Source organism: Pocillopora damicornis, chromosome 4 (genome assembly GCF_964200805.1).
Source record: "Pocillopora damicornis chromosome 4, jaPocDami1.2, whole genome shotgun sequence".
Taxonomy (NCBI): domain Eukaryota; kingdom Metazoa; phylum Cnidaria; class Anthozoa; order Scleractinia; family Pocilloporidae; genus Pocillopora; species Pocillopora damicornis.
In genome coordinates, this window is record NC_142673.1 from 11270027 (window position 1) to 11294430 (window position 24404).

Here is a 24404-nt window from a genome sequence, read left to right on the forward strand (position 1 = left end):
AGTAAAGTTGTCTGTTCATGATCGTGGTATGTATTTCTGACCGTTGATGTATAGTTTGTCATAGACCAATTTGGCGTCGCTCCCCTCTTTCTTTGCTTCTTTTAAGACTTTCACTAGGCCTCTTAGTATTTCTACAATCTCTCGGGAGAAATCTTGTAAAATTCCGAAAACTGCTCCAGCGAGAATACGGGCGTTGGATAGTATGAATCCTTTATTCTTATAGAAACTAAACTTTGCTTTGATCGGGCTTCTCATCATTTGCATTTCGTTTACCAAGTCGATGTGCATGTTCTATTGAAATTCCGTCGATGTCGTCTTCTTTCAACTTCAGTTCGTCTCCTAGAAAAGAGTAAAGCAGCGACTCGGTCTTGGCGCTTGTTTCATTCACTTCTTCAGGAGTACCAAAAAGTATCAAATTATTTCTCCGACTGTGGCTCTCTAATTTTATTGCGCGTTCCTTCTCAAAGCTGGCACTTTTTGTCAAGTTGTTCACACCTTTCTCCAGCTCAGAAATCGTCTTTGCTTGAGCCTCAACTTGTACAGTCAAAGTTTTGATAGACTCGTGAGCGAACTCGAGGCTTTTTTCCAGCTCTTTTTTCCAACTGCTTTTGCTTTTCTTTAGTCTCGTCAATTTCTTCCATCCGCGCCAGAACCAGGTCAAGTTTACGGTTCATCTCGGTTATAGTGTTGGCCCTATTGCGACAACCGCCGCAGCTTTCATTATCTTCGGTTTGCGAGCCTGATCTTTTCTCCTGGCCCTCTTTCAACCTGTCTCTGGAACTTTGTTCCCCATTTGGTCTGACATAATTAGTGCTTTTGGCGTCTGGAGAAGTTCTTAAGCCATTTTGAGCGAAAGACTCGCAGACATTAAAAAGTTGCGTCCGTCCGCTCTGGAGGTCGGTCCCAATCAATTATTAATCGCTGGCACCGAGAAGCATGCACAGCCTTGTATAAGTTGAAACTCATCAATTTAATTGTTGTCGAATTGGTCCCATAAGCGGAAGATGTTGGCTTGCAAGTTTAGATCTTTTTGCCTTTGCATTCTTGTTAGCTTCTCCTCCGAAACCAGTCTTGTAGCTTTGTCAATATGGCCTCATTGTGTAGGAGGTAGAATGGGAGATGATTAATTTTTAATTTATATACTTGTCAAAGTAGTTGCAAAACGTTTCTATGATTTCATAAACACTCTTATATTAAACTGAGGGTAACAAACCTTCTAAACACCGACCAGGCAGATGGCTTCCAATTGGTACTTTCAATTCATGTACTGTGTACATAGGTCATAAGCTCCTCTATTACGGGTCGTTGTTTTCGTTCCTCAGGGAATTGAATACTGGAACAGTGTATTCTGATGGTAGGTAGGGGAGTGCCATCAATTTCTTGAGAAAGAGGTGGACTGCATGGTCTTGATAATCTCTTACAAGACCAAAGAACTGGATCTGACAAAAGAAAAAAAAAGACACTTATTAGAGATCTCAGAAGAAACCTCTCAGAATGTACTACAATCAATGCACATTAGTGTGTGAATAACAGTATCCTTGCAAGTCCTCTAGATTAGCAATAGTAACCATGATAATGATAATAATAAGCATTTACCTTGCGGAAAACAGCCTGGCTCCAGTGGAAGGCACATCCCTTCAGCTTCACACCAAGTAAAACCCGACTTCCATGTTGCTGCCTCGAAGTCGAGCACCACTCTCTTTGACTTGTTCTTCCGTTGGCAGTATTTCAATGACTCTCTCCATTACCTAAAAGCAGAAATGGTGCCAATCTTTGTACATTACATCTCCAAGAAGGAAATCATCTAGTATGTGTTCTGCAATCTCAAAGTCAAAGTCGTTTGGATATTTAGGTCTACTTTTTTGACAGCCCTTGTTGGCAGTCCAGGCCATGTAGTCCACTTTGGGAAGAGCACTACAGGGTCCCTGGTTCATGTTCTCCAACATGACCTTATCAAGATAAGTTAAAGTTAGATAAGTTTTGAACTTATCTAAGATAGGGGCATAAGATGGAATGAGATAAGATGAAAGTAATATAATACCTCTATGATAATTACTGATGCAGATGTAAACACATCTTCCATCGCACGTTTGTTGACTTCCTTGCTAATTTTAGCTGCCATTAAAAATCCAGTTTTTGGTTCATGGTTGTGGTTTATAGGGCCAATCACAAATTCAGCACCACATTGCTTGACATGAGCTTTGCATGAAGCGACCTATATAACAACAATTATTTCATAAAAATCCATTTTTTGATTCTACTTTATTTGGAATACCGGTCGACAGGTATACCACAGTTTGTATACTATCAATGATCTTGTAGTGTGACCTTCAAGAATGTTTAAGAAGTAGCTGTGTCATGCTGAGTCATCCCTGAATCGATATATAAATAGAATCTATTATGATGTTGCGGAACGTTCTAGATCCTCAACTTTACCTATAAAAGCCGAACTTGTAACTAGATCTAGCGAGTAGTTTAGTTGCTGGTATAGCCCGTCAGATATCAATAAAGGTGTATGCTTCAGAATACAAGACGTCCACACTTCAGATCTAATAATACCATTTATGAAATTCGAAACTTAAAGACATGTCAAGAGAACTGAAACACATTGCAAACATCATCTTATTAAGTATCTTATTTATAGGAGATACTTACCTTTCCTCTTTTAGTGCAATGCCAGTTAATACCACTTTTGCCAGAATACTTATTTGTGTAGCTGTACTCACGGCTGTTCAAAAGGATGTCACCGACCCTTTTAGAGGCATCTTGAACCACTTCAAAGGATTGGGGCTCGAATGTTGGCTGACAGCCCTCAGGTGATGGATCTTCAAGGATTGCTTATGAAAAAGATAGAATGGATAGAATTAGGATATCATTGTATTATATAAGAACATATTTAATTAAGTTATCACTTGTTAAAATAACATAATTGCAGTTATAAGTTATTCAGTCCTCATATAACAATATATCTGGTGCATTTAATCGCTAATATCCCTCAATGCCATATTACTTAAAAATGTATGGAGTTGTAATAGATTTACCCACCCGTAGATCTGATGCTGTCTTCCATGCTGACGTCCATTGGCTCCTCTGGTGTTTCTGTGACAAAGAAAATCAGCAATTTAATTAAAGAGACCAGTAAACTACTAACATTGCAAAAAAGGAAAAAAAAAAAAAAAAAAGGAAAACATAGCTCAGGACATTATGAGAAGGAAATGTGTCAGTGTTATGTAAACTGCCACTATAATACACTTAACATCAAAATCAGCTGGAGTTGCAGGAGGATAAGCAGAATTGTCTGTGACTGGAACTGTTAAACCTGTGCATTAAAACAAAATGCAAACTAAATCAACAACAGTGAAGGTAATAGACGCTTAACAACAAGCCTAATATTCCCATTTCTTTCGCGCGAATTAAACAGCAAGTCTTTATTTTTGTCACTATTTAATAAAATATATTACGTTACAACTTAATTTTAAAAAAATGTTATATCTTTGACGAAAAGACTTGATATTGGACGAATGGACCTTAGACTTTAGACGAAAAGACTCTTGGACGAAAAGAACGGATATTGAACAGATGATATCCTGAACTCACAGATTACGACAAGGGACAGTAAGAAAATTCCTGAACTGAAAGGAGAAACAGTTGCTACCGGGAAGGCCGTCAATAGGAATACGGTAGCGAGTAAAAGTACTGCTAAAAATGTGGTGACTTGCTCGAGTGTGATGTCCACAGGGCAATCCTCTCGTGTTTTGTAAGGTTTGAAGGAACTGAAGGACCTTCAACAACAGTCGCCATCTTCTATGAATGACATGATTTCAACTATGAAATCTGCATTGAAAACTTTCACTTGAAATAAAACTTCTCGTAAGAGGAAAAGAGACGAAATGAGTGATTCGGACCAGGAAAGCGACGAGGAATCCACAACTGAAACGGGGGAAAAACCGCTTGATATTTCCAGGGAAAGTTAAGGAACTTCTAAATGCGAGCGACCCTTCAAGAAAGGTAACCGGCGAATGCTAAATTAGCTTTGCTTGTTGACAAGAGGGTAATCAAAGTGCTCTGTGAGCAAACTCGTGAATTGACACATGAATTTTTGGATTATGTTTAATGTTATCTGGTTTAGGGAATTTTGTGGTTGATTGTCATATCTAGAGTACGAACAGTAGTTCAGTGTTCGCTAATGTAGCAAAGAAATAAAGTAACGTTGGGATAAGAAGGCATTACAAATGAAATGATCATGCTATTGCAATTGACAAGGGTGGATGATGTCATGTGTTTTAAACGTCTATCATTTCTGTTTCTGGTTCAAAAGAAAAGGTTGGAGTTAAATGTGGGTAAAAAGTGAAATTTACTCTCTATCATTGTAAATATTACAAAATCAAGGCAATACTGTCTTAATGAGGACATTAACGATTCCCTCTTTATCAAATGAGACAAACGGGAACGAGTTTTGAGTGGTATAACTAAGCCAAGACTGCCACCGTCATTTTGGATCTCCGCCTGGGTAGATTTTAGTCACGTGCTAGGCAACGTACTGAATCAATAACAAGATAGAATTTCATTTCAGGCCTATTTATCAATTTTGCGGTGTATAACTTAATATATAATCACTGAAAATCGGTAGCTAAAATTGTTTGTTTAGGTGTTATTTGATTTTCGTGTTAACTTGTAATTTCGTTAGTCGCCGGCATCTTCTGTTGCTTCACACAGGAAAAACACACGATACGAAGCGTACGTAATGATCGATTTTGTCCTCAATCTCACGCCGTAGCAGAAAAAGTTTTTGAACATCTGTAAACTCCGAGCGCTTCGCAGTAAAGGATATTTTCAATGAATCTTCGGATTGTTTTCAAGTTCAAGGATTGTAAATTACAATTTTATGAAAAACGAAGGTTGTTCTGTTATTTCATTGTGAATCCTTGCATGCCTGCCAGTCGCTGGCGCCGCTTGTTGAAACCAAAACGAAAAAAAAAAACTCCTTTAAGATTATCATTGGCTTCTTTGTCACCCCACCACTATTCTTAGCAACAAAGGTCACCATTTCGTTTGTTTTTTGCTCGCCAAAAACTATAAAATGCACTCAAAAGCCTAAGATCGAAAAAAAAGTTTACAGGAATCGTCCAATCGAGCGAGCGAGCGAGCGAGTGCCATTCCCCACATCGTATCTACAACTCGCTCTTGCGCATGCGCAATTCGCGAGTTAAAAACCAGTCTCGCTGAGGACAAAAAAAAAAAAGCACGAAAAGTATAACAGACCAGAAAACTGTGAAAATTTGATAAACACAAGAGTGAATCCGGATTTCTGGAGTAACATTAGAGCAAATACCAGGTCCAGTCAAGTCAACTCTTCTGAAGACTATGATCCCTATTATCAAAATATCTGATAAATTGCTGGAGTTAAAATCAAACTCCAAAGCAGTGTTTGAAGGGGATATCTCAGATTTTCTTCAGCCCTCATCAGATTCTCTAGCTCTTTTGGGACACTCTATAATTGAGGTCAATATCAAGCATCATGAGCTTATACAACCTGACTTAAATGATAAATTCAAGCAACTTTGCAGTGCTCAAACTCCTGTGACTAAAATGCTATTTGGAGATGACTTACCAAAGTCAGTGACTGAAATTTCTGAAACAAAGAAAGTGGGTGTCAAAGTTTCATCCAAACAGACAGGATATCACCACAAGCAGCAAGGGAGATCAAATTTCTCTTATTGCCAGAACCACCAGAATCAGAAGCCTTTTTAATGGAAAACTTAGGGCTGGGGAGAGATCTTCTCTAGACCCCAAATGGAAGGGGAGACGCAAACAACAACAATAACTGCTGCTAAGCCTTAACCTAAACCTAAATTTGCAGGTGAGTCTTAATAATGATAATGATCATGCCAATGCATATAGCATATCATTTGTTGCTGGTATATTAAAACATTTTCTACCTGCATGACAAACTATAACCTCTGACTATTTTATACTTAGTTTTGTAAAGGGGTCAAAATTGAGTATTGTAACTATCCCCAGCAAACCATCATTCCTAGAGAATACAATTTCAATGTAACTAAGGCACCTATTGACAATCAAATTGCAAAGTTTTTAGAAACAGGATTTATTGAGAAAACAACACATTCTGAAGAATACATATCCAACATTTTTATTTGGCTGAAGAAAGATGGCTCATATCAACTGATTCTCAGTCTGAAATATCTAAATCAATCTGTGCAATATCACCATTTCAAAAAAGAAAAACTAAGAAGTGCCATCACTCTAATGAGCCCTAACTGTTACATGGCTAACATAGATTTAAATGATGCCTACTATTCTGGGTCTATAGACCCAAATCATAGAAAATATCTTTGGTTCAAAGAGAAGAACCACTTTTTTCAGTTTACTTGTCTTCCCAATGGATTGAGTAGTGCTCTGAGAATATTCACAAAATTAATGAAGCCAGCATACTCAACCTTGCACTCCAAAGGTTTTGAGAATGTGGACTATATAGATGATACTTATCTCAAAGGGAACACTTTTCAGGATTGTGATGCAAACAATCAAGCTATTCACAAATTTGGGCCTTACACTTAACAGAGAAAAATCAGTTCTTGTTCCTTGTCAGTATATTAATCTTATGGGTTTCACACTAAACTCTGTTGAAATGAAAGTTTCTCTGACACCCACAAAAGCCACAAAGATCAAATTAAAAGCAGTTGGCTTGTACCATAACCTCTCTCCCACCATTTAGACTGTCTCTGAGGTGATTGATCTTATGGTAGCAAGCTTCCCTGGGGTATGGTATGGTCCCCTATATTATAGTCAACTTGAACTAGAGACAAGGTTAAAACCTTAAAACAAAATAAAGGCAATTTTAAAGCCATCATGACTCTTTCAGATATGGCAAGATCTGATCTTCTATGGTGGACTGAAAATATCACCACCTCATGTAACACTGCAACCCATGGTACACCCCAAGTAACAATTCATTCAGACGCCTTTCTGACTGGCAGGGAGGAGTTCTTAATTCCATATCAACTAGGGGTCAGTGGTCTGAGGATCAATCTAAACATTATGTAAATTATCTTGGAATTTTAGCTTGTTTTTGATTTTTATTGTCAAATTAATAACTCGAAAAGCCTTCAGCTAAAATTTGACTTGTCATAAAAAAGCTTATACTTTCTTGATTTGATATCTCTATTAGCAATAAAACCAGAAAGAATTTGCTTTTGTGTTATTAATTATATATATACCTGACTTGTTAAAGTAAATTGTTGTGAAATGATGTACTTAGCAATAATTAATCTAAATAGACAAAACTGTATTAATGTTTAAATTGTTCCCTGGACCACCTGGACATCTGGAGCAGCTCATAATGCATTTTGGGAGTGGTAAGGATGCTTGCTTCATAGTGGCTATGGCTGTACCTGTCCTTGAATTTACCCTGTTGGTTGAAGTGGATTTTCCATACATTATCTGTTATTTTCTTTCAGGAAACTTTAGTCTGCAAGAAGAAAAGTTTTTTACAAAAGAATCCTTTCCTATAACATGTGTAACTGTTGATTAAGTTTGCAATATTACTGGTATTTTTTATCATAACAGAATTTTCTCAAAAATTACTTGACATTGGATTCTCATACAAATACTGCATGGTCACGCCTGCCCACCAACCCATCAAGTTGGTGTTGAAAACTGCATTAAGGTCTATTGAATATAGTTAAACTACTGAGTTTCACTCTATGACTTACAGCTACAAAATATGGGGCTTTCTATGATTATGTACTAAACAACAACAACAAAAAAAAGCTCTCTTGGCTCATTTGCATGAAGACACCTGATATAATACAATAAATGTCTTGTTTTTGTATCCTGAGTCAGTACAGTTAGAATCTATATTTAGATCTTAATTATTATCATTTAAATCCAACTAAATGTAATTCTTTTATTACTTTTCCACTGACTGCCAAACCAGCAAGCCTTGAGGCATTAAACAGAGAGGACTTTAAAAAAAGGCCCTGTAATGTGTACATGCAGCTGCTTTGGGGGAGGGGAGTGATAAAGTTTCAAATTTGTTTAAGAGTATGTAACACAATAACAATAATGATGATGATGATAATAATAATGACAATAATAATAATAATAATAAATTTTCTTCATCCTTTGCTGCAAACACATCTGACCTATAGTAATCAGTGGAACATATCAGAATAGCCTTTTTATTAATGCAAGGCCTCGGTGGTCCACAGTTATAATATGGAAATAATTTTCTCTTGTGTGAGGCATCAGTCAATTTAGGAATTACCAAGTGTAAAATTTCAAGTCAATATGGTCCAGAAACTATTAATTTTTTTTAGAGGGAAGGGCTGGGGGGGAGGGGTCGAAATTATTAGGTTTGCGTACTATTTTCACTCTGCACCCTGAGCACTCATATACGCACACTTCAAATGGATGCGCAACATAACAGCGACAAAAAAATAATCGAGCAAATAACTAGGACGTGCAAAGCTTCCAGGGATAATATAAATTTACTGCTATAAACAGTGAAAAGGTCTTAAAGATTTTACTCTTAGCTTCTTTTAAGGTACAACTTCCTATGACCTTCTGACGAGATTATCAAGTTGTCAAATACGTATTTTAATATGACTGATGCCAATTGTCTCATAAAGTCGAAATAAGCTGAATGTCAAGAATAAATAAGTGCTACACTTAAATAAATAAATAACTAATTAACTACATTTATGACAAATTTTGTAGTTCATTAAAATAAGGTACTTGGTTAGATAACATGGTTCAACGAAAGGTTAATGTTGTTTGCCTGCTGGGATTTGGTCTTCAAGACCAATGTCAACGTTACCGCTATTTTGACGCGCTAAAATTACATTTAATAATTTTTCAAGACCTGTTCTCGATGAGGTGCACTTCTTCACTTTGGTTCCATTTGACCATGAGTAGTGTTTAGAATTAGCAAAGAAAGCGTATTTTAGCCAAAGGCAGAAGATTCGTATATGAACGGAGCTCAGCGAGATAAGGTATTATTCTTTCTCGCGAAAATTACAAAAAAATAATAGATAAGTTCCCATTTGTTTTTTCCCGAACAAAAATGTTCCCTTCCCTGTCCCCTCTCCAATGGCACTTCAACCAGTCGGGAGAGGTGAGTGAAGAATATTGTCCATATGTCATCAGAAGGCTTGGTTACCTAATTGAGCCTGGTGTCTAAACTCCTTCAGAAAGTGATCCCAAAAAATGTTTTTGCGCACATAGAATCCCTGTACCGAATGATGACGAAATAGAATTGAGAATTAAACGAGACTTACCTCTAATTTGAAATATGATAGCAATTCTATTGAGTCATCATGAGGTCCTAGGGATCTAATGCCCACCCTTATTTGCGTATGAAATAAACCCACCCAATATAAAGTGTGCAATTCACTGTTCGTCTTCAAAGTTGATTTCGGGAATTGGATTGCGCAATCTCATGTGATCTCCAGCACCTCATGATGACTCAATAGAATTACCATCAAACTTCAACTTACAGGTAAGTCTCGTTTAATTCTCAATTTCGTAATTTCAATTCTTTGGTCTGTGAATTGTAAATTTAAGATTCGATGTGTTTAGAGGAGCAAGTGGTACTCGGTATCGTTAATCTATTCGTCAGCTTGCAAATTATAATTTTTGCCTTTCTTAGACACATAGCTGAAAGGGAGGGAACGTCGATGCTTTCAATTTGTTTAGAAACGAGACTGTAAACTGCAAAAAAATTTGCCAAAGAAATTACGAGAATGTGAGACGAAAGGCGGAAATAAAATGCAATTTGCCGTTACTGGTTTAACAAGCAACGAAAAGCCACATCATAATGTGTTTATGTTGCCGATGTTGCACTTTTCATCAATTGTTTTCTCTTTCCGAAATGATAACCTTGAAAAGGCGACCATTTTCATTGATCCTAGGTTAAACCCCATAGGGGAAATACTGTAAGTTTTGACCTTCAAAATATCAGTCATTTTTAACCCAGGCTGTAAATTCAAAAATTGAATAAATGATCGTATTTAACAAAGAAATCATTTGTTGATTCTTCCACTACATAAATATCAAATAGATATAGGCTGACTTCCTATTGGGCTTTTAAAAAGAAAAGTAAATTTGTCCCCATTCAGGCCTCTCGTTTTCAGTTTTCATTCTGATGAAAAGGAGTTTTACAATTATTTTGTGAAATGACGCTAATTTCATTTCGTTAGTTTTGTTTAATAAAGTGTTCTGACCACTGAAAAATATGTTGCTATGAAGTTTGGCCTTGCCTTTTGGGGTGAAAGAGCTCAAACACAAAAAGTAGGGAGCATCATTGCACCTTAAGTAATTATATGCCTTCAGGGGTCTTCTCCACGTCATTAACTTCATAAACGTGCTCTAGCTCAAAATCAAAAGATAGGTACTTTGTACAAGATGACGCACATGTTTTGCATTGTTGACCGGAGCCGTTGGCTCAGTAACCTGCCCACACGACCACTTAATCAATGGCCCAGACCTGTCACTTCAAAGGACTTGAATGGGTGCGGAATACAAAAATTATCTTAATGATAATTACACAGTATTAATTCGATGGTTCAGATCACTTTATCTGTCCGTTAATTCTTTGTATTCTACCAATGAGACAAATAAATGAAAGCTGCAAATATAGACACCCAGTCGCAGCGATCTAAGAAGTGAGCAATTAAGTTATAATTGCACTGCATTTGTCATCGGGGAAAATGTCAAAACTGATATACGTCGAAACCTACATGTTCAAATTTTTTTCAAAAGATTAATTATTTAGCTAGAGATCTTTGGACGAAGTGTTAAACTTATTAGTTCATTGCAGCTTTCACTTTATCTTACCACATCGAAGTAGTTTTGCAATGATGTAAAGGAAAATGTTCACAAAAACGTTGTTTTTCCACTCTTTTACACCAAGTTTAAGACTTCCAATGTGTCGCAGAAAAAAAGAAACACTGCACGATAGGTGTTCAAGACGCCCCTGATTATGCAGAAACCGGGAGACAAGTATATTACAAAACTGAGAAATTAACATTTATCCCCAAACCCAGGGTAAACGAAATAAATTTTAACCTGAATCTTACTACAATATTAAAATCTTGTGACATTCAAACTGATCCTAGCTGTTGAAAAAATAAGAAATAACAACGAAAGCCTGAGGCTATTCGGTAAAACTTATACATAACTACATAGATAATAACATAGAATATAGCGATACGATGGCCATTAAAGCACCGTAATGTCGAATGGATCTCTTAAGAACAAACTGAAGTGTAAGTAAACGCAAATTGAAACAGTGAGACTCGTTTTGAGATAAAGAACAAATTATTGGGAACAAAGGAAAAGGTCCATCTGCGACCACATTAAACTTAAAGTAGTTAAAGATATTTGAAAGTGACGAACAGTGACGCTTTTAATTCAAGTCCAATATTTACATCCTAAGTGATTTGAAGAATTGAAAAGGCATAGTGTTAGTGAGAAATTTTTTAGATAAAAAAATGTCACTCAAGTGGAATTGGAGGGCTTGGGTCAAACTGGAAATAAGAAATAACAAATTCGTACTTTGTTTCCGTCAAGATTATTCAATTACACGGTTTGCAACTATAAACAGTTCTTCTTAAGTAGTTTTGGTCACCTTAAATCCTAAAATGAAGTGAACTGGACTGTATTCAAATAAAATCATTATTTCTAGCGTATTGAAGTGTGCTTTTGTGTACTATTTTTGTTTAAGAAACAGTCGTTCAATCATACTCCTCTGTGTGCAACTATTGATCGTACTGCTCTTTTGTTTGTCAAAATAAGAAATAATGAAAATAACTTTGTCATACAGAGCTCTTTAATTTGTTTTAAACATATCTCGTAGCTTTTAAACGATTGTGGAAGAAATAGCGTTTTTTGCGGCTCGGTTCAGTTGCCTAGTCACCGTATAACATAAATATGTTCGAAAATGATTGCTTGCGTTCAAAGGTTAGGTGCGGTTATCAAAACGGATCTTCCTGTTTATGAAAACTATGGATTTTTGTGTTCCCGTGCCTGGTAAATATATGTTGATTTTTATTTTGCATGTTTGATAGTTATCTGAGCAACAACACTACCCTTATGAATCGCCAGTTTCTGAGTATGTAATGTTATTTAAGTTGAGTTTGAGGTTTTTCTTAACAATTGACAGGACTAACTTATTGCAATTAAACGTAGCTTAGGCGTTAATCAATCCTTCCAAACCTATTGTCTTCTCGTGAAACCTCCGCAAACAGTAGATTCAAGCATCATGGAACTGAACTCACTTATTTAAAAAAATTGATCATCCCGTGATAACTTGATACCTTTTACTTTAGTCACGAAACCTTAAAGTGGTTTAGAACAAGTAACAGTCTACACGCATGGATCAAGACCTTAGTTTAACTCAGTGTGGCAAGTTGTCCGTATCAAGAGTAAGACAACTGAAATTTGAAGTATCTTAATTAGGTCCAGGGAGAGTAAATCAACTCGGCGGTATTTACATCAACGGAAAGCCCCTACCCAATGAAGTCCGAGAAGAAATCGTTGAATTGGCGCGACGCGGAGTTCGTCCTTGCGACATTAGTCGAAGGCTAAAAATTACCCATGGTTGTATCAGCAAGCTGCTATCAAAATATCAGAAAACGGGATCAATTAATGCTGGAGGTGCTAATGTCGGAAGGCCAAGAGTGATAACTCTCCGAATGGAGCAGAAGATAGAGCAGTACAGGCGAGAACAACCAGGAATTTTCTCCTGGGAGCTGCGTGATCGCCTATTGCGTGAAAACGTGTGCAATAGGGAGAATCTACCTTCGCTAAGTTCAATTAGCCGCCTTATCAAGCACAAGATGATCAATCTAGTCTCTAACAGAAAACGAGAATGCAGTGCGAATGAGGGCGAGTTTGCTGCTGTCGACACCAACACTTCCCATTCAAATGGTGAATCGTTAAATCAAAGAACGGAAGGGCATGCACGTAAGCAAGGTAAGGGAACAGTGATCACTTCTACTTACCGATGTTGTAACCAGCCTGTGTAACAATGCTTTCCATTTCCTCTTGACTAAGTGAGAGTTGCATATGGTTATGAGGCGTGAAGGAGCTACAAATCACAAGCCGCGTCGTAAAAAATCCTCTTCCCCTGATATCAAGATATTTTAAATTTCCTGATATTAATCCTTTAGCTCTTATTTTTTTCGTCAAGATATTATAAATTTATAATCCAATTTTTAATCGCCTGTCTTATATCAATACCCATGCCAACCAAAAACTTGAGATTTGGAGTATAACTAAATATTGAATAAAATTGATATTTCATTTTTCGACGAACTTATCTGTCTATGAAATAAAGAATTTCTGATTCCACGCAGAATCGTATAACCTAACCTCGAAGCGTCTAAATTCCTCCTTCTAAAATATTTAAGATGGTAGGCGCGTTCTAATTCAGATGAGATTATCGAGAGAGTATTCAAATATGATTGTGACGTAATGCTTCGTGTGTTCCCCGGCAGAATTTAAAAAAATCAAACACTTTTGAAAAACATGTAAAGTAATTTCAAATGCAGATGTGAAGGAGATTTAGAAAAGTCGCCCAGTTTGATTCTTAGTTAAGTTGTCTCCCCCCGCCCCCAACATTGAGCCCAGTGAAAAAAAAATCAAAAGAAAGAAAAATCACAGCGCTTTGACTGCCTCGATGATCATGAGCTTAAGGAGTTCTTCTAAGGAGCTCATGCGAAGATGATATAATATGAGAAAACTAGGTAATAAAAGTATAAAGGGCCCCTTGAATTTTGCCTTTAAGAAATACAGTAAAAGTTTATGTAAGACATATTATACTGAAAAGTGAGCGCGAAAATCACTCCAAGCTCTGTGCTACAGACGGTAAATATTTTGAATCAGACTTTGCACGTTACGCCGCCCCACTTTACCTGTTAAATTTTCTCGAAGTATATTTTTCTGGTACGTTCTCGGTGTAAAAATTTACCATTACATTGGTAGCGATAGTCGTGGACTTCTCTTTATTCAGAATGGTATTTCAAACTAAATCACCATATCATGACACCCTCTGCCTGTAGGAATGGAAATTCCCTCGTCCACTATCGCAGCTGCTCCACTAGGTGTGCCGCAGTGTTCTCTCACATATTCCAAAATCTACAAACCACATAAGCTGCCATAAGTCTTCTAAGGGGACCAGCAGATCCCTAGCTTGTGCAGTGATTCACATGAAACGATAAGTGATTCAACTTCTCAACCATGTTAGCCAGATGCCACATCGGGCAAGTTCATTTCACTTTCAAATTGGTCGAGCGCAGTGACATTCGTTTTCAGCCAAAATAAATTCCTCGCTTTAAGTTCTTTCCCTACAGAAAACTTTTGGTGCATTTGTGCAAGGTTCGGTCCATAAAAAGTCTGAAAAGTTCGAACCACGTTTGAAGTGGGCCTTACTTAGAGTTTTCTGGAGTTATACATGCAAAGGCTGTGAAAGTGAAATAGCTAATCTGAGTTGAATATTACTTTAAAGGGATTTGCTTTCTGACTGTTGTTTGAGAGAATGTTTAAGGTTATATCAAATTAATTCAAAGATTATGTTCTGCCGAATAAGTAAACAGTAACTTTGCCACCGACTTGATTAAAATAAACAATTGGAGACTTGGGGATGGAAGCTGAAAATTTGCACCTGGATTGAATATTTTTGCGAATTATTCATCATTGTTTCAAGTTTTTGACAGTAATCCGTCACTCATAATTTATTAAAAGTACGATTTTCTTTGCTCAGAAAAAATTGTTATGGGAATGAACAGGAAGAACAGGAATGATGTGGTAATGTTATAATCTGGGTATCTACTCTTTTTAACGTTTTCTACAGTTCGATTGCTGTAAATTAGATATATAAGTGATTTACTATTTGATACCATCTAAAAATCTAAAAACTTTTCCGACGTAAGACCGCAACAACTGCGGAAACATGCGCAGTTTTTTTATTATCCCGGATATCTCACCTATAATGACGTCACATAGAAGTCTCTTCTCATTGAGGCAAGTCATTCACGCATAGTTCAACCTTGGTCCATCTGGCGAAAGAGGACAAAGCACATGATTCTTTTTGTCTACGCCGGGCTCTCTCTCTCCCTCTTGTGAGAAAAACTAACTGTTTGCATAGTGAAATTGAGGTTGTCGCAGTTGATCCTCTGACGCCACCTTTCACTTCCCCATTAAAATATCAGATTTTAAGTTTCTTATCCAAATTCACTTTTTTTTTCGAAGAAGGTTTTCAAAGAAATTCGACGATTATAACAAAGCTTCTGATAATTCAACTTGTGAATAGTATTGAAGGATGCTCGGTCTTTTCACAGGCTTCAATCAAATCAACCTTACAGGTTCAAATTTGGATAAGGATTGTATAATATCTGGCCGACAGCGCCGAAAGAGGGCAAAGTACACAAAAAATCAACTTCTAAAGCTGGAATTAGAATTTGAGAGGAACCCGTACCCTAATTCATGGGAACGCGAAACTTTGGCTCAGCAGCTTGGAATCCACGAGACAAGAATCCAGGTAAAAACTGAAAGAAAATCCTGTCAGGAATCAGGCGTAACAACGCTATGTTGGGAAGTAAATTCTGATTGGTTAATCTCGCGCTCTAATAAACTCTCAGGTCTCGGATATACATCTGGGCTATATCCAGGCTTCTGAAATCAATGAAATACTTTTTAGAGAAAGAGGTTATTTAGTTAGATATATATTAAAAAGAGTCAACTGGGATGTGAAAGGGTTTGAACGATTGTTTCAGTTAAGAAAAGAAAAACAAAGGACAATTCTGTTTAAATGTTCACTCTTTCAACGAGGTAGGACTGTCATTACTTACCTAATAAGACATTTAAACATATTTGTCATCCTCCAGGTATGGTTCTCAAATCGCCGAGCGAAGGGAAGAAGAGAACGTTTTGGTGATGAGGGTAGTCAAAGGCAATCCATTTCAGCCCCAGTTTGCACATGTCACACATACCGCCAGCCACTTCGCGCCCCGTGGGTGATGGAGACCAGTTTTCCAACATTTTTCTTTCCACCACCTGGATACTGGACCTAGTCAAAAACCATTGGTGCTCTTTTTAAGTCTTGGACTGCGAGCTTTTATTTATACAACGGGGAGCCGCGTTCCCATACCTCAAAAAAAAAAAAATAGGATTTGCGATGCCAGGATAGAATGTCTCTATACATGCATAGATTTGTCGATTAAGCAGTAATCGAGGTTATGCGGTTTTAATTTTCAGGGGCGTGGTAAGCGAGCAAGCGCTCAAGGGATAACCTAGTTTGCTTTCAATTCAATCTGCACATCAGAAATAAAAAGGCTCATCAAATTTTTTTTTTTGTTATCCATATTTCCTTGGACATCATGAGCTTTGAACACTAAATTGCAGAGACGGCTTCAAGGTCAGATGCAAGCAAGAGCCATGAAGTGACCGTTGTATCGGCCATTCCTAAGTCCGTTTTTATATGCTTCAAACACCTCACACGATATTTACTAAATTTTTGCCAAAACTTCTAAATGTTCTGAATTGTAATAAAAAGTAAAGAACAACAGAAACAAAAACAGGTTTAGACTCAAAATCCCGAAAAATATTCTAAAAATCTCTCCAAAACATCCTGAATATTGATCCCAGAAAATCTTCTAATATCTTGGATTTTTCCAAGCGAATTCTCAGCCTCTCCCACATTCCCTAGAAAAGAAAATTGCATGCAGATTTTGCACACTATTTAGTACTTTAATCACACATGAGGTACTGATCAGATTTGTTTATTATAACAAATCGTGCCTCTTTGTTACACTTAGGCGGGGAATCAGACCAGTATGGTATTTTGACTCGACTGCCACGCGCCAGTATAAGAAGTTAGTTATGCCTTCGAAACATACCAAAAATGTACGATTAGGTGATCATACCGTGTCCAAATTCAGCCAAAAATCTGGTGATATTATGAAAAGTTACGATAGTGAAATCTACCATGCGTCCTTCCGTCAATAACAAGAAATGTAACAAATTGTGGTAACAAAACATGTGTAAAATCCCTTTCTGCAAAACATGATGACGATTGAAAATGAGAAAATTACAATGTATACCTTAGTTTAAATATTACATTTTATGGAAACGAATATATAAGCTGAAAAAATTCAAATGTCCCATGGAACTCTTTGCAGCTTTAAAAACGTTCAGTTAAAGATACCAGAGGTTTAGTTGCTATTAATGGTGCATTCTCAAAAAAGACTAAATGCAGTAGAATTTAAAGAATTATGCAAATCTTTTGAGTTTAACACAACTGAGAGGATCGCCTGAATTTGAAGTCAAGGCTGGCTCTTGCCTATTCGAACACATTTACCTCCTTATCATTATTGAAATTGTCCTCTGTCTTTATTCAGGGGTTGAGGCGTAAGTGTGGAAGTTTGGAACACCGGGATATCCATTATCTGACCGTTCGAAGTTGTTTGAAAAAAAATTTTGGTTGTTGCTTTTGAATGTTGGCATCTTTCCCTCTGATCCTCTGTGCCCTTAGTTCCTGTGCTCACCTGTATTCACTGTTCCTCTGTTTCTCTGTAGCCACTTTTCCTCTGATCCTCTATGCCCTTTGTTCCTCTGGTCCTCTGTGGTCACTATTTTTCTGGTCTACTGTACCCATTGTTCCTCTGGTCCTCTGTGGTCACTATTTCTCTGGTCCACTGTACCCACTGTTCCTCTGGTCCTGTTCCACTGCTCCACTGTTCCTTTGGTCTCTCTGTCCACTATTCCTCTAGTGTTCTGTACCCACTGTTTCTCTGGTCTTATGTGCCCACTGTTCCTCTCCTTCTTTGTACTTCCTTTGGTCCTTTATCCCTCACTCCTCTGCCAACAGTATACCTTTAAATATAAATTAATCAGATCCTGTATACGAGACACTGTCCCCGCAGTGCGACACAGACTTGCAGGTCAGCAGGAACTGCTTACGAACAATGGATAAGATTTTAGCCTCATAAAATCTAAGACCCTCTAAATTCAATAATATCTTCCCGAAGAAAGTGACGATGTTTCAGGATTTAATTTTCATGTAAGAGTAGTTTTGAATGTTAAAGAAACAATCGTTCACACCGTTAGACGGACATCAACATGGCTGTTATTCTGCATAATCTCAACAGATCTTTCAACAAGTCAGGAAATCGAATTTGACCCCAATTGTTCAACGAATGAGGCTTTTTAAAATTCTTTTGTGTTTCCCAGAGATGTATCTTTATAGACTGAGAGACTAAAGTTGCTTTGGTGAATATTACCAACCTATTAAGAATAAGGTCGAATGGTTGTAATAAAGGGGTGGGAAGGGGCGTGATGACTGACATTATATATTAGGCAAACTTTTACGTTCACGAATCAATAACTGTTCCACTGTAAAATGGTGTACACACCATGATTACATTGTCAATTCTAATGTTCGAGTTTCCGAAAGCCGTGGGGTTTTTTTGCCAATTATTTTCTGTTAGTGATGTTGAATTTTCCGCCAGTGACCGGCATGACCGACATGCTGCAAAAACTCATAATACAAATTATCATCGAAAAGGTCATAAGTTTCAAAGCTGTGTATCTTAGAAGCTACGCTTTCCCCGCCTAAGTTTGACTGATACTTCGTTATCATCAAGAATATATTTTTTTTCAGCATTTTAAGAGCTTATTTTGAGTAAGCTAATAACATTTGTCTTCAATTTTAAATCCCTATCTGCGGCTAAAGACGTCTTCACTCAACCAGAGTTGTTGGTTTATAAAAATGCGAGTTCAGGCTTAAAGTTCTTGGTAAATACTATCGACGAAGTGTAAGGGCTTGTAGAGGAAGGCGAGTTGACTGATCAACTGCAAAAGCTTAAGGCACCAGTTAATTTAATTTCAATTATTGTTGTCTCGCTCCAGCTGCTTTTCAAGTATCATGATCTTTACGTTATCCGGATTTCCGCTCCGTTGTTACATGTTACGCGAATCAGTCAACTAAATATATCCAAAAGATAAACTTTAGATCTACTTTATTTTGAAAGCCTGAAAATATGAGAGAAGTTAGAAATAATTTAAAATATGGTAAGTGTATGAAGATAGAGGTTACATGTCGCGTGGTGTGACACTTAAGATCCACACAATGATTTGAAACGACAGATTGTATGATGCATACTTCATACTTTATTACGTTTTTACGTTTATTCTTACCTTCATGTCACATGATCTTATCAATAAATTGTCATATTAACGTTAGTAACGATAGAAATCTCATTATTGGTTTAGTTAGGTGAAAGAAAGCACTCAAAGATTATTGCGAAAGAGAGACCATTTGGACCCGTGCATGAGTTATTCCTGCAAGGCAGATAACACGTTCCGACGACACGAGAAATTGACAGCACGTGGACACACAAAAACATGTCACAAGTACCAGAGACTACGCCTATAGCAAAGGTCGTCACGCGAGAACTAAATTGGTCGACGATAACGCATAGAAGTACGTCATCAAAGGTCATTTAATAGAAGTCTGCTGTCGCAAATCTAATTGATAAGTTCGCGGACGTGATCTTAAATAGTCTCTTAGGGCTATGTTTAGAAACAAGGCTCTTAAAATAGAATGATTCTTTGACGTCAATGCGGAATCCACCTAGACACGATATGTTATATTAGCGGACCACAGTCGCCGTTTAAAGATAAACCAAAACAAACTAATGTACGCGTGAGACACATCTAAAATTCTTGAAAGGAGAAGATGAGCGAACTATTCAAATCAGGTATTAAGTATGCTACAATTGTGCACCTTTTTGTTGAGAACGTGACAAATTAAGAGGTTTTTCCGAAAGCTTTAAAGGCGGTCTGAGTTTCGATATTCTGTCCCCGTACTACTTCATATCGTAATTATTGCGTAAAATCTCCGCAAATATACAAACCAACCAAGTGCGCAAAATCTTTCATCTTTTTTCCTCTTAATGATAAGTTTTATCTTCTTCCAAGGTAAACTAAACCAATTAGGTGGAGTGTTTGTGAACGGCAAGCCACTTCCAAACTCTGTTCGCCAACGAATTATCGAGATGGCTGAGCTCGGCATTCGCCCATGCGATATCAGTCGCCAACTGAAAGTTTCACATGGCTGCATCAGCAAGCTACTTGCTAAGTACAACGATACTGGGTCATTTGAGCCCGGGCGCGCTAAAAGAAAGACATCGAGAGATGTGAGCACCGAAGTGAGGAACAAAATTGAAGAATATCGCCGCGCAGCGCCAGGAATCTTCTCTTGGGAAGTTAAAGAAAAGTTGGTAGCCGATGGTTTGTGTACGAAAGAAACGTTGCCGCCTCTTACCGTGATTAGCAGGTTGCTACGACGCGTGAGATCCACGGGCAGTGACACTGAGATATCACCTGTTGCTGCCAAGGATGTGGAAATGGACTGCTCCAAAGAAAACGAACACCGGAAGAACTTTACTGTTTTTTCAATAGACAATATCCTCATGGAAAAAGAGAAATGGGAAACACACGAAGAAAAGGTAGACACTGGAGAGATGATTACTACCAAAGTGATTGAACTTGGTAAGCAATATCATTCATCAGTTCAATACTTATTGCGATAAAAGTAGATATTTGTCTTCTGTCAAAGTAGTTGACCTTGGTAAGTAAAATTATTCATCAATTTAATACTTATTGCGATAGAAGTAGATATTTGCCTTCTGGAATCCTACATCACTTAAAGAGAATCTTGAACTTAAGGAAACATCCACTTGTTTTATGTTTTCTAGGATGCACTGTCACCGATTCGGTTCTAAATGACTTACCAAGTCCAGCAAGCAATAACTGCAACAACAACGGCCATAATGCAGTAAGGTTGTATCAGCGGAGAAACAGAACTAAGTTTACGTCTGACCAAATTGAAGAGCTCACAAAAGCTTTTGAGAAAACTCGCTATCCAGATGCTCTAACACGAGAGGAACTTGCCGAGAGACTTCGTATAAGTGAATCCAAGATTCAGGTGAGAAACCTTGCTTATTGAATCAATTTTAACTATATGATACAAGGTTTGCAAGACCAGATAACCACTTTTTATCGGTTCCTTAAAACATATAATCTCACAATCTTTAAAGAAGGTTAAAGGAGAGGTGGGGGGGGGGGGGGGGAAGGATGGCCGGAAAAATTGTCGCCGTATGAGATGTAATCTGAAAGCAAAATATTTATTACAGTTTTTCTATTTTTTTATAGGTTTGGTTTTCGAACCATCGCTCCAAATCTAAAATAAAAAAATCTCATAGGGCAGAAGTTAAGATGGACGTAAATGCAGTACCAACGACCAAGACGGGTATTTTCTATCCATCATATCCTGTGGTACCTGTGATACGTTACGGGCCGTATATTCAGGCGACTCGTGTTTGTCCCTACATTTGTTACAAGCCACTTCAAATAGCTTCGCGCTAGCTAAAAATTTTAATGTTTATTTTTGTAATTTTTCATCGAACTTACCATATTGCATGGAACAATACTGGTCGGAACTCGTATCATTTATTTGACAGTTTGTCACCTCATACAGAGTCTGTTCGTCTGATGAATTTTGTTAACCTGTATTAAACAGAATTCACACTTGTTTTACGTTTGCACTTTTCACTTCATAGTTGTATACCTTATCTACCTAATGTCTTTTTGAAAATAATAAACTTTTCAACGTTTGATCTCAAATTTTACAGTACCAAATTGTCAATAAAGTTCACGGTTTAGTAATTTATTCATTTTGAATAAATATTATAAATACATTCATTTAGATTATTGCCCACCATACTCATTGATCCCAATTTTCTATGTCCGTTTGAAACTACATTACAAGCATTCTCAAGGATGACAGCGTGCTGGTTAGGTTCGCTATCGAAAGCCATATACATAATCTATTTTTCGAGCCTTAGGGAAACGATTATAGCTCCTATTTCTTAATAAATCAATCGTAAATATATCAACCACACTAACGAATGAAACGCGCCAGGTTCAGCCGAAAATAGGTTTGCTTCTTGAGGTTTCCTATCGGGAATGTGCCAAAATGCAGACTTTCCAGGACTCCTTTCAATTTGGTTCAACTTGAGGTTCCTTTAACCCTAGAATAGAGTTTTAACCAATTTTATCTTGGAGAGGATATGCTTTCTTCATTATCGTAGTCGATAAGATGTATTTTTCAAACAATAATTTTCTGATCTTGTAATTTTCTGAGACTACTGGATTTGGTAAGGTCTGTACTGAGGTAGATGAAATCGGTTGGATACAACGTCAGGATTACACACTCTCATCAACGGTTTTTACACACTTACAGTGGTTGGAAATCTCTGTATCATCATCTCATTCCTTTTTTTTTTCATGATTCAGAACAGGTATATATTAAAAATGCATATGGTTTTTACGCTTATTTCTTTAGAAAGGCTTCATTGTACTAAACATTTCACTTTTGACACCTTTTGTTGTGCTTGGGAAACCGTTCATTTTCTCGGATGGTAAAATCAAAAATAAAAATGCATAAGTACCTTGTAACACCAGCCATCACTCGTCACTGTTGTACTCTTACGGCTGAGGCCGATATTTTCTTCTTATATTTGCCATGTGCCGCACGACTATTCTATGTTCTCTCCGCAACGAAAATTTGATTGCCAGAATAGCGAGCCCTGAAATTTGGTCGAGTCACTACTAGCGCTATTCACTTCCCCATACTAAAGAAACTAATAAAAGAGCAAACGTTTACCGTTTCACCGATCTTATTGAAACAAACGTCAGTTGCACTAATCATTGCTCAAGACGCACTCTTGAACGATTAAAAAAGCCGTTTGTATCTATACTCAGTATTTCGATCATTGCTCTACACAACTTTATCCGAATGACGGGTAAGCCTGGGATCGCTGATCTGAGATTTTCTTTTCTACCTCATTTTAATGACCGCCACACACTTTTGCAATCGCTTTGTTTTCGTTAAGGGTACAATAGGAAGATTTAGGCAACGTTCATACAACAGTTGTTTTTTAAACTAGGTATATCTAAAAACATTTGCAAATTAACGCCCAGCCGTCACGTTCAGCTGTCTAATGATGTTCTGAAAATACTCCACGTCACCGGCAAACAAATGTAGTCGTCACGAATATAAAGAAATAAGAGAGGAATATACCTGAATAAAATGTAAACGGGCTTGTTAGACTGCAAAGTAAGCGGTCACTGGCAGACGTTGCTTTTGCGTTTCATTCTTGTGCAATAATTTTACCCAACCTTAGGTTTTAAGGTGAAGTGGTTGTACCACTGTCTATTGGGTAGTAGGGACTTCAAGTTCCTAGAAGCATCAAGACAGTTCTGGGTCACATGGGTTTGTGGAGTATCCAATGAACCCATGTAAGCCAAATGAAGACAAACTTTTCTGTTATTAAGTAAGTTCCGCCTGAAGAACAGAGTTAAATTTGTATGCCCTCCAACATTGTCATCAACATTGATGACAATGGCAACTTAAACCTCGGCTAATAATTGTCTGTGGAGCTCTTAAACAACGTTAACAACAATGTTTCATTTCAGTGACAAAGATAATAATATCGTTGTCAACACATTTCGCAATCGATTCAACCACCTTCAACTTCCTGAGGAATATATCATGCTATACGGTATTGTTTACAAACTTGCACCTGTACCATTCTCGCGTTAATTTTTAAAGGTAAACTTAAAATTCGAAGAAAAAATTTACGAGACTAACTATTTCGGATGTTTAAAGGATTATAAAACTATTTCTTGGTTTAATTAATTTAGTGAATAGAGAAGATCTGGCGTAGAATCGGCAGAATGAGGGGGCGTTTAAGAAACTTAACAAGTAACAGGAAGTCATACTTCACGCTACGCGCTAGAGCCTATTGTGAATAATATTGCGAAATATGTAGATCAGACTTCCTGGGTTCATCAATTTTTCATCTTAAACATCAAGCGTCCGCATATCATTAGGGGTTCTGCGTAAGGAAAATATTCTTTTCTCTAACAAGATTTCGCGTAAACTTGAAATTGGATATAAAACTTAGAGGAACGATATGATATTTTGAGAAACCGTCCCCACATTTTTTACATAGTTCCTCTGACATACCGTCACTTGGAAGTCGTGATTTCCGCTGACAGTGACCTTGAGAGAACATGTATACTTTTCTTTTCCTTCCGACCGCGGGGTCATGTTTTATAACCACATTCAATAATTAGATTCGTTGAGCCCGCAATTTCTGCAATTATTTCAGAACGAATCTCCCTCCCTCTAAAAACGAAAAAAGAAAAAAAAAAAAAGCAAATGTCGCGTGTTTTGTCTGTTCTGATTTGCTTTCATGTTTCGTAAACTCTACTGACTGCCACGATCGCTTTCCTATCACCGGAAGCCGACCTCA

At 37.4% G+C, this 24404-nt stretch overlaps 2 protein-coding genes, 1 long non-coding RNA gene and 1 pseudogene across 18 annotated transcripts; 3 read left to right on the plus strand and 1 right to left on the minus strand.

Moving 5' to 3' along the window:
* The first annotated feature begins 3985 nt into the window (after window positions 1-3985).
* LOC149046805 (uncharacterized) lies at window positions 3986-5958 on the plus strand (annotated as a pseudogene).
* A 124-nt stretch (window positions 5959-6082) lies between these two features.
* LOC113668483 (uncharacterized) lies at window positions 6083-24216 on the minus strand. Of its 14 annotated transcripts, XR_016185835.1 has the most exons (7): window positions 17568-17895; window positions 15873-16090; window positions 15500-15696; window positions 15009-15080; window positions 13938-14485; window positions 13026-13150; window positions 6083-7489 (listed from the first exon to the last, which is right to left on the minus strand). It is a non-coding gene; the product is annotated as an uncharacterized LOC113668483 (long non-coding RNA). The 14 variants fall into 14 exon arrangements; XR_016185842.1 differs by lacking the exons at window positions 13026-13150; window positions 13938-14485 and adding an exon at window positions 24116-24216 and having other exon boundaries at window positions 15873-16171; XR_016185839.1 differs by lacking the exon at window positions 15500-15696 and having other exon boundaries at window positions 13938-14160.
* On the plus strand, window positions 11919-16598 carry LOC113668482 (paired box protein Pax-3-B). The gene is made up of 4 exons (XM_027184379.2): window positions 11919-12051; window positions 12481-12996; window positions 15363-15562; window positions 15909-16598. The coding sequence occupies exons 1-4, from the start codon at window positions 12018-12020 to the stop codon at window positions 16092-16094; spliced, it is 936 nt and encodes a 311-aa protein (XP_027040180.2). The 5' UTR covers window positions 11919-12017; the 3' UTR covers window positions 16095-16598.
* LOC113668481 (paired box protein Pax-3-A) lies at window positions 18798-21708 on the plus strand. Of its 3 annotated transcripts, XM_089203784.1 has the most exons (5): window positions 19045-19092; window positions 19294-19504; window positions 20002-20574; window positions 20781-21010; window positions 21238-21708. In XM_089203784.1, exons 2-5 carry the CDS (start codon window positions 19426-19428, stop codon window positions 21448-21450), a joined length of 1095 nt encoding a protein of 364 aa, XP_089059910.1. In that variant the 5' UTR covers window positions 19045-19092; window positions 19294-19425; the 3' UTR covers window positions 21451-21708. The 3 variants fall into 3 exon arrangements, with proteins under 3 accessions (XP_027040178.2, XP_089059910.1, XP_027040179.2); XM_027184377.2 differs by having other exon boundaries at window positions 18798-19504; XM_027184378.2 differs by lacking the exons at window positions 19045-19092; window positions 19294-19504 and adding an exon at window positions 19509-19781.
* Window positions 24217-24404: the final 188 nt, after the last annotated feature.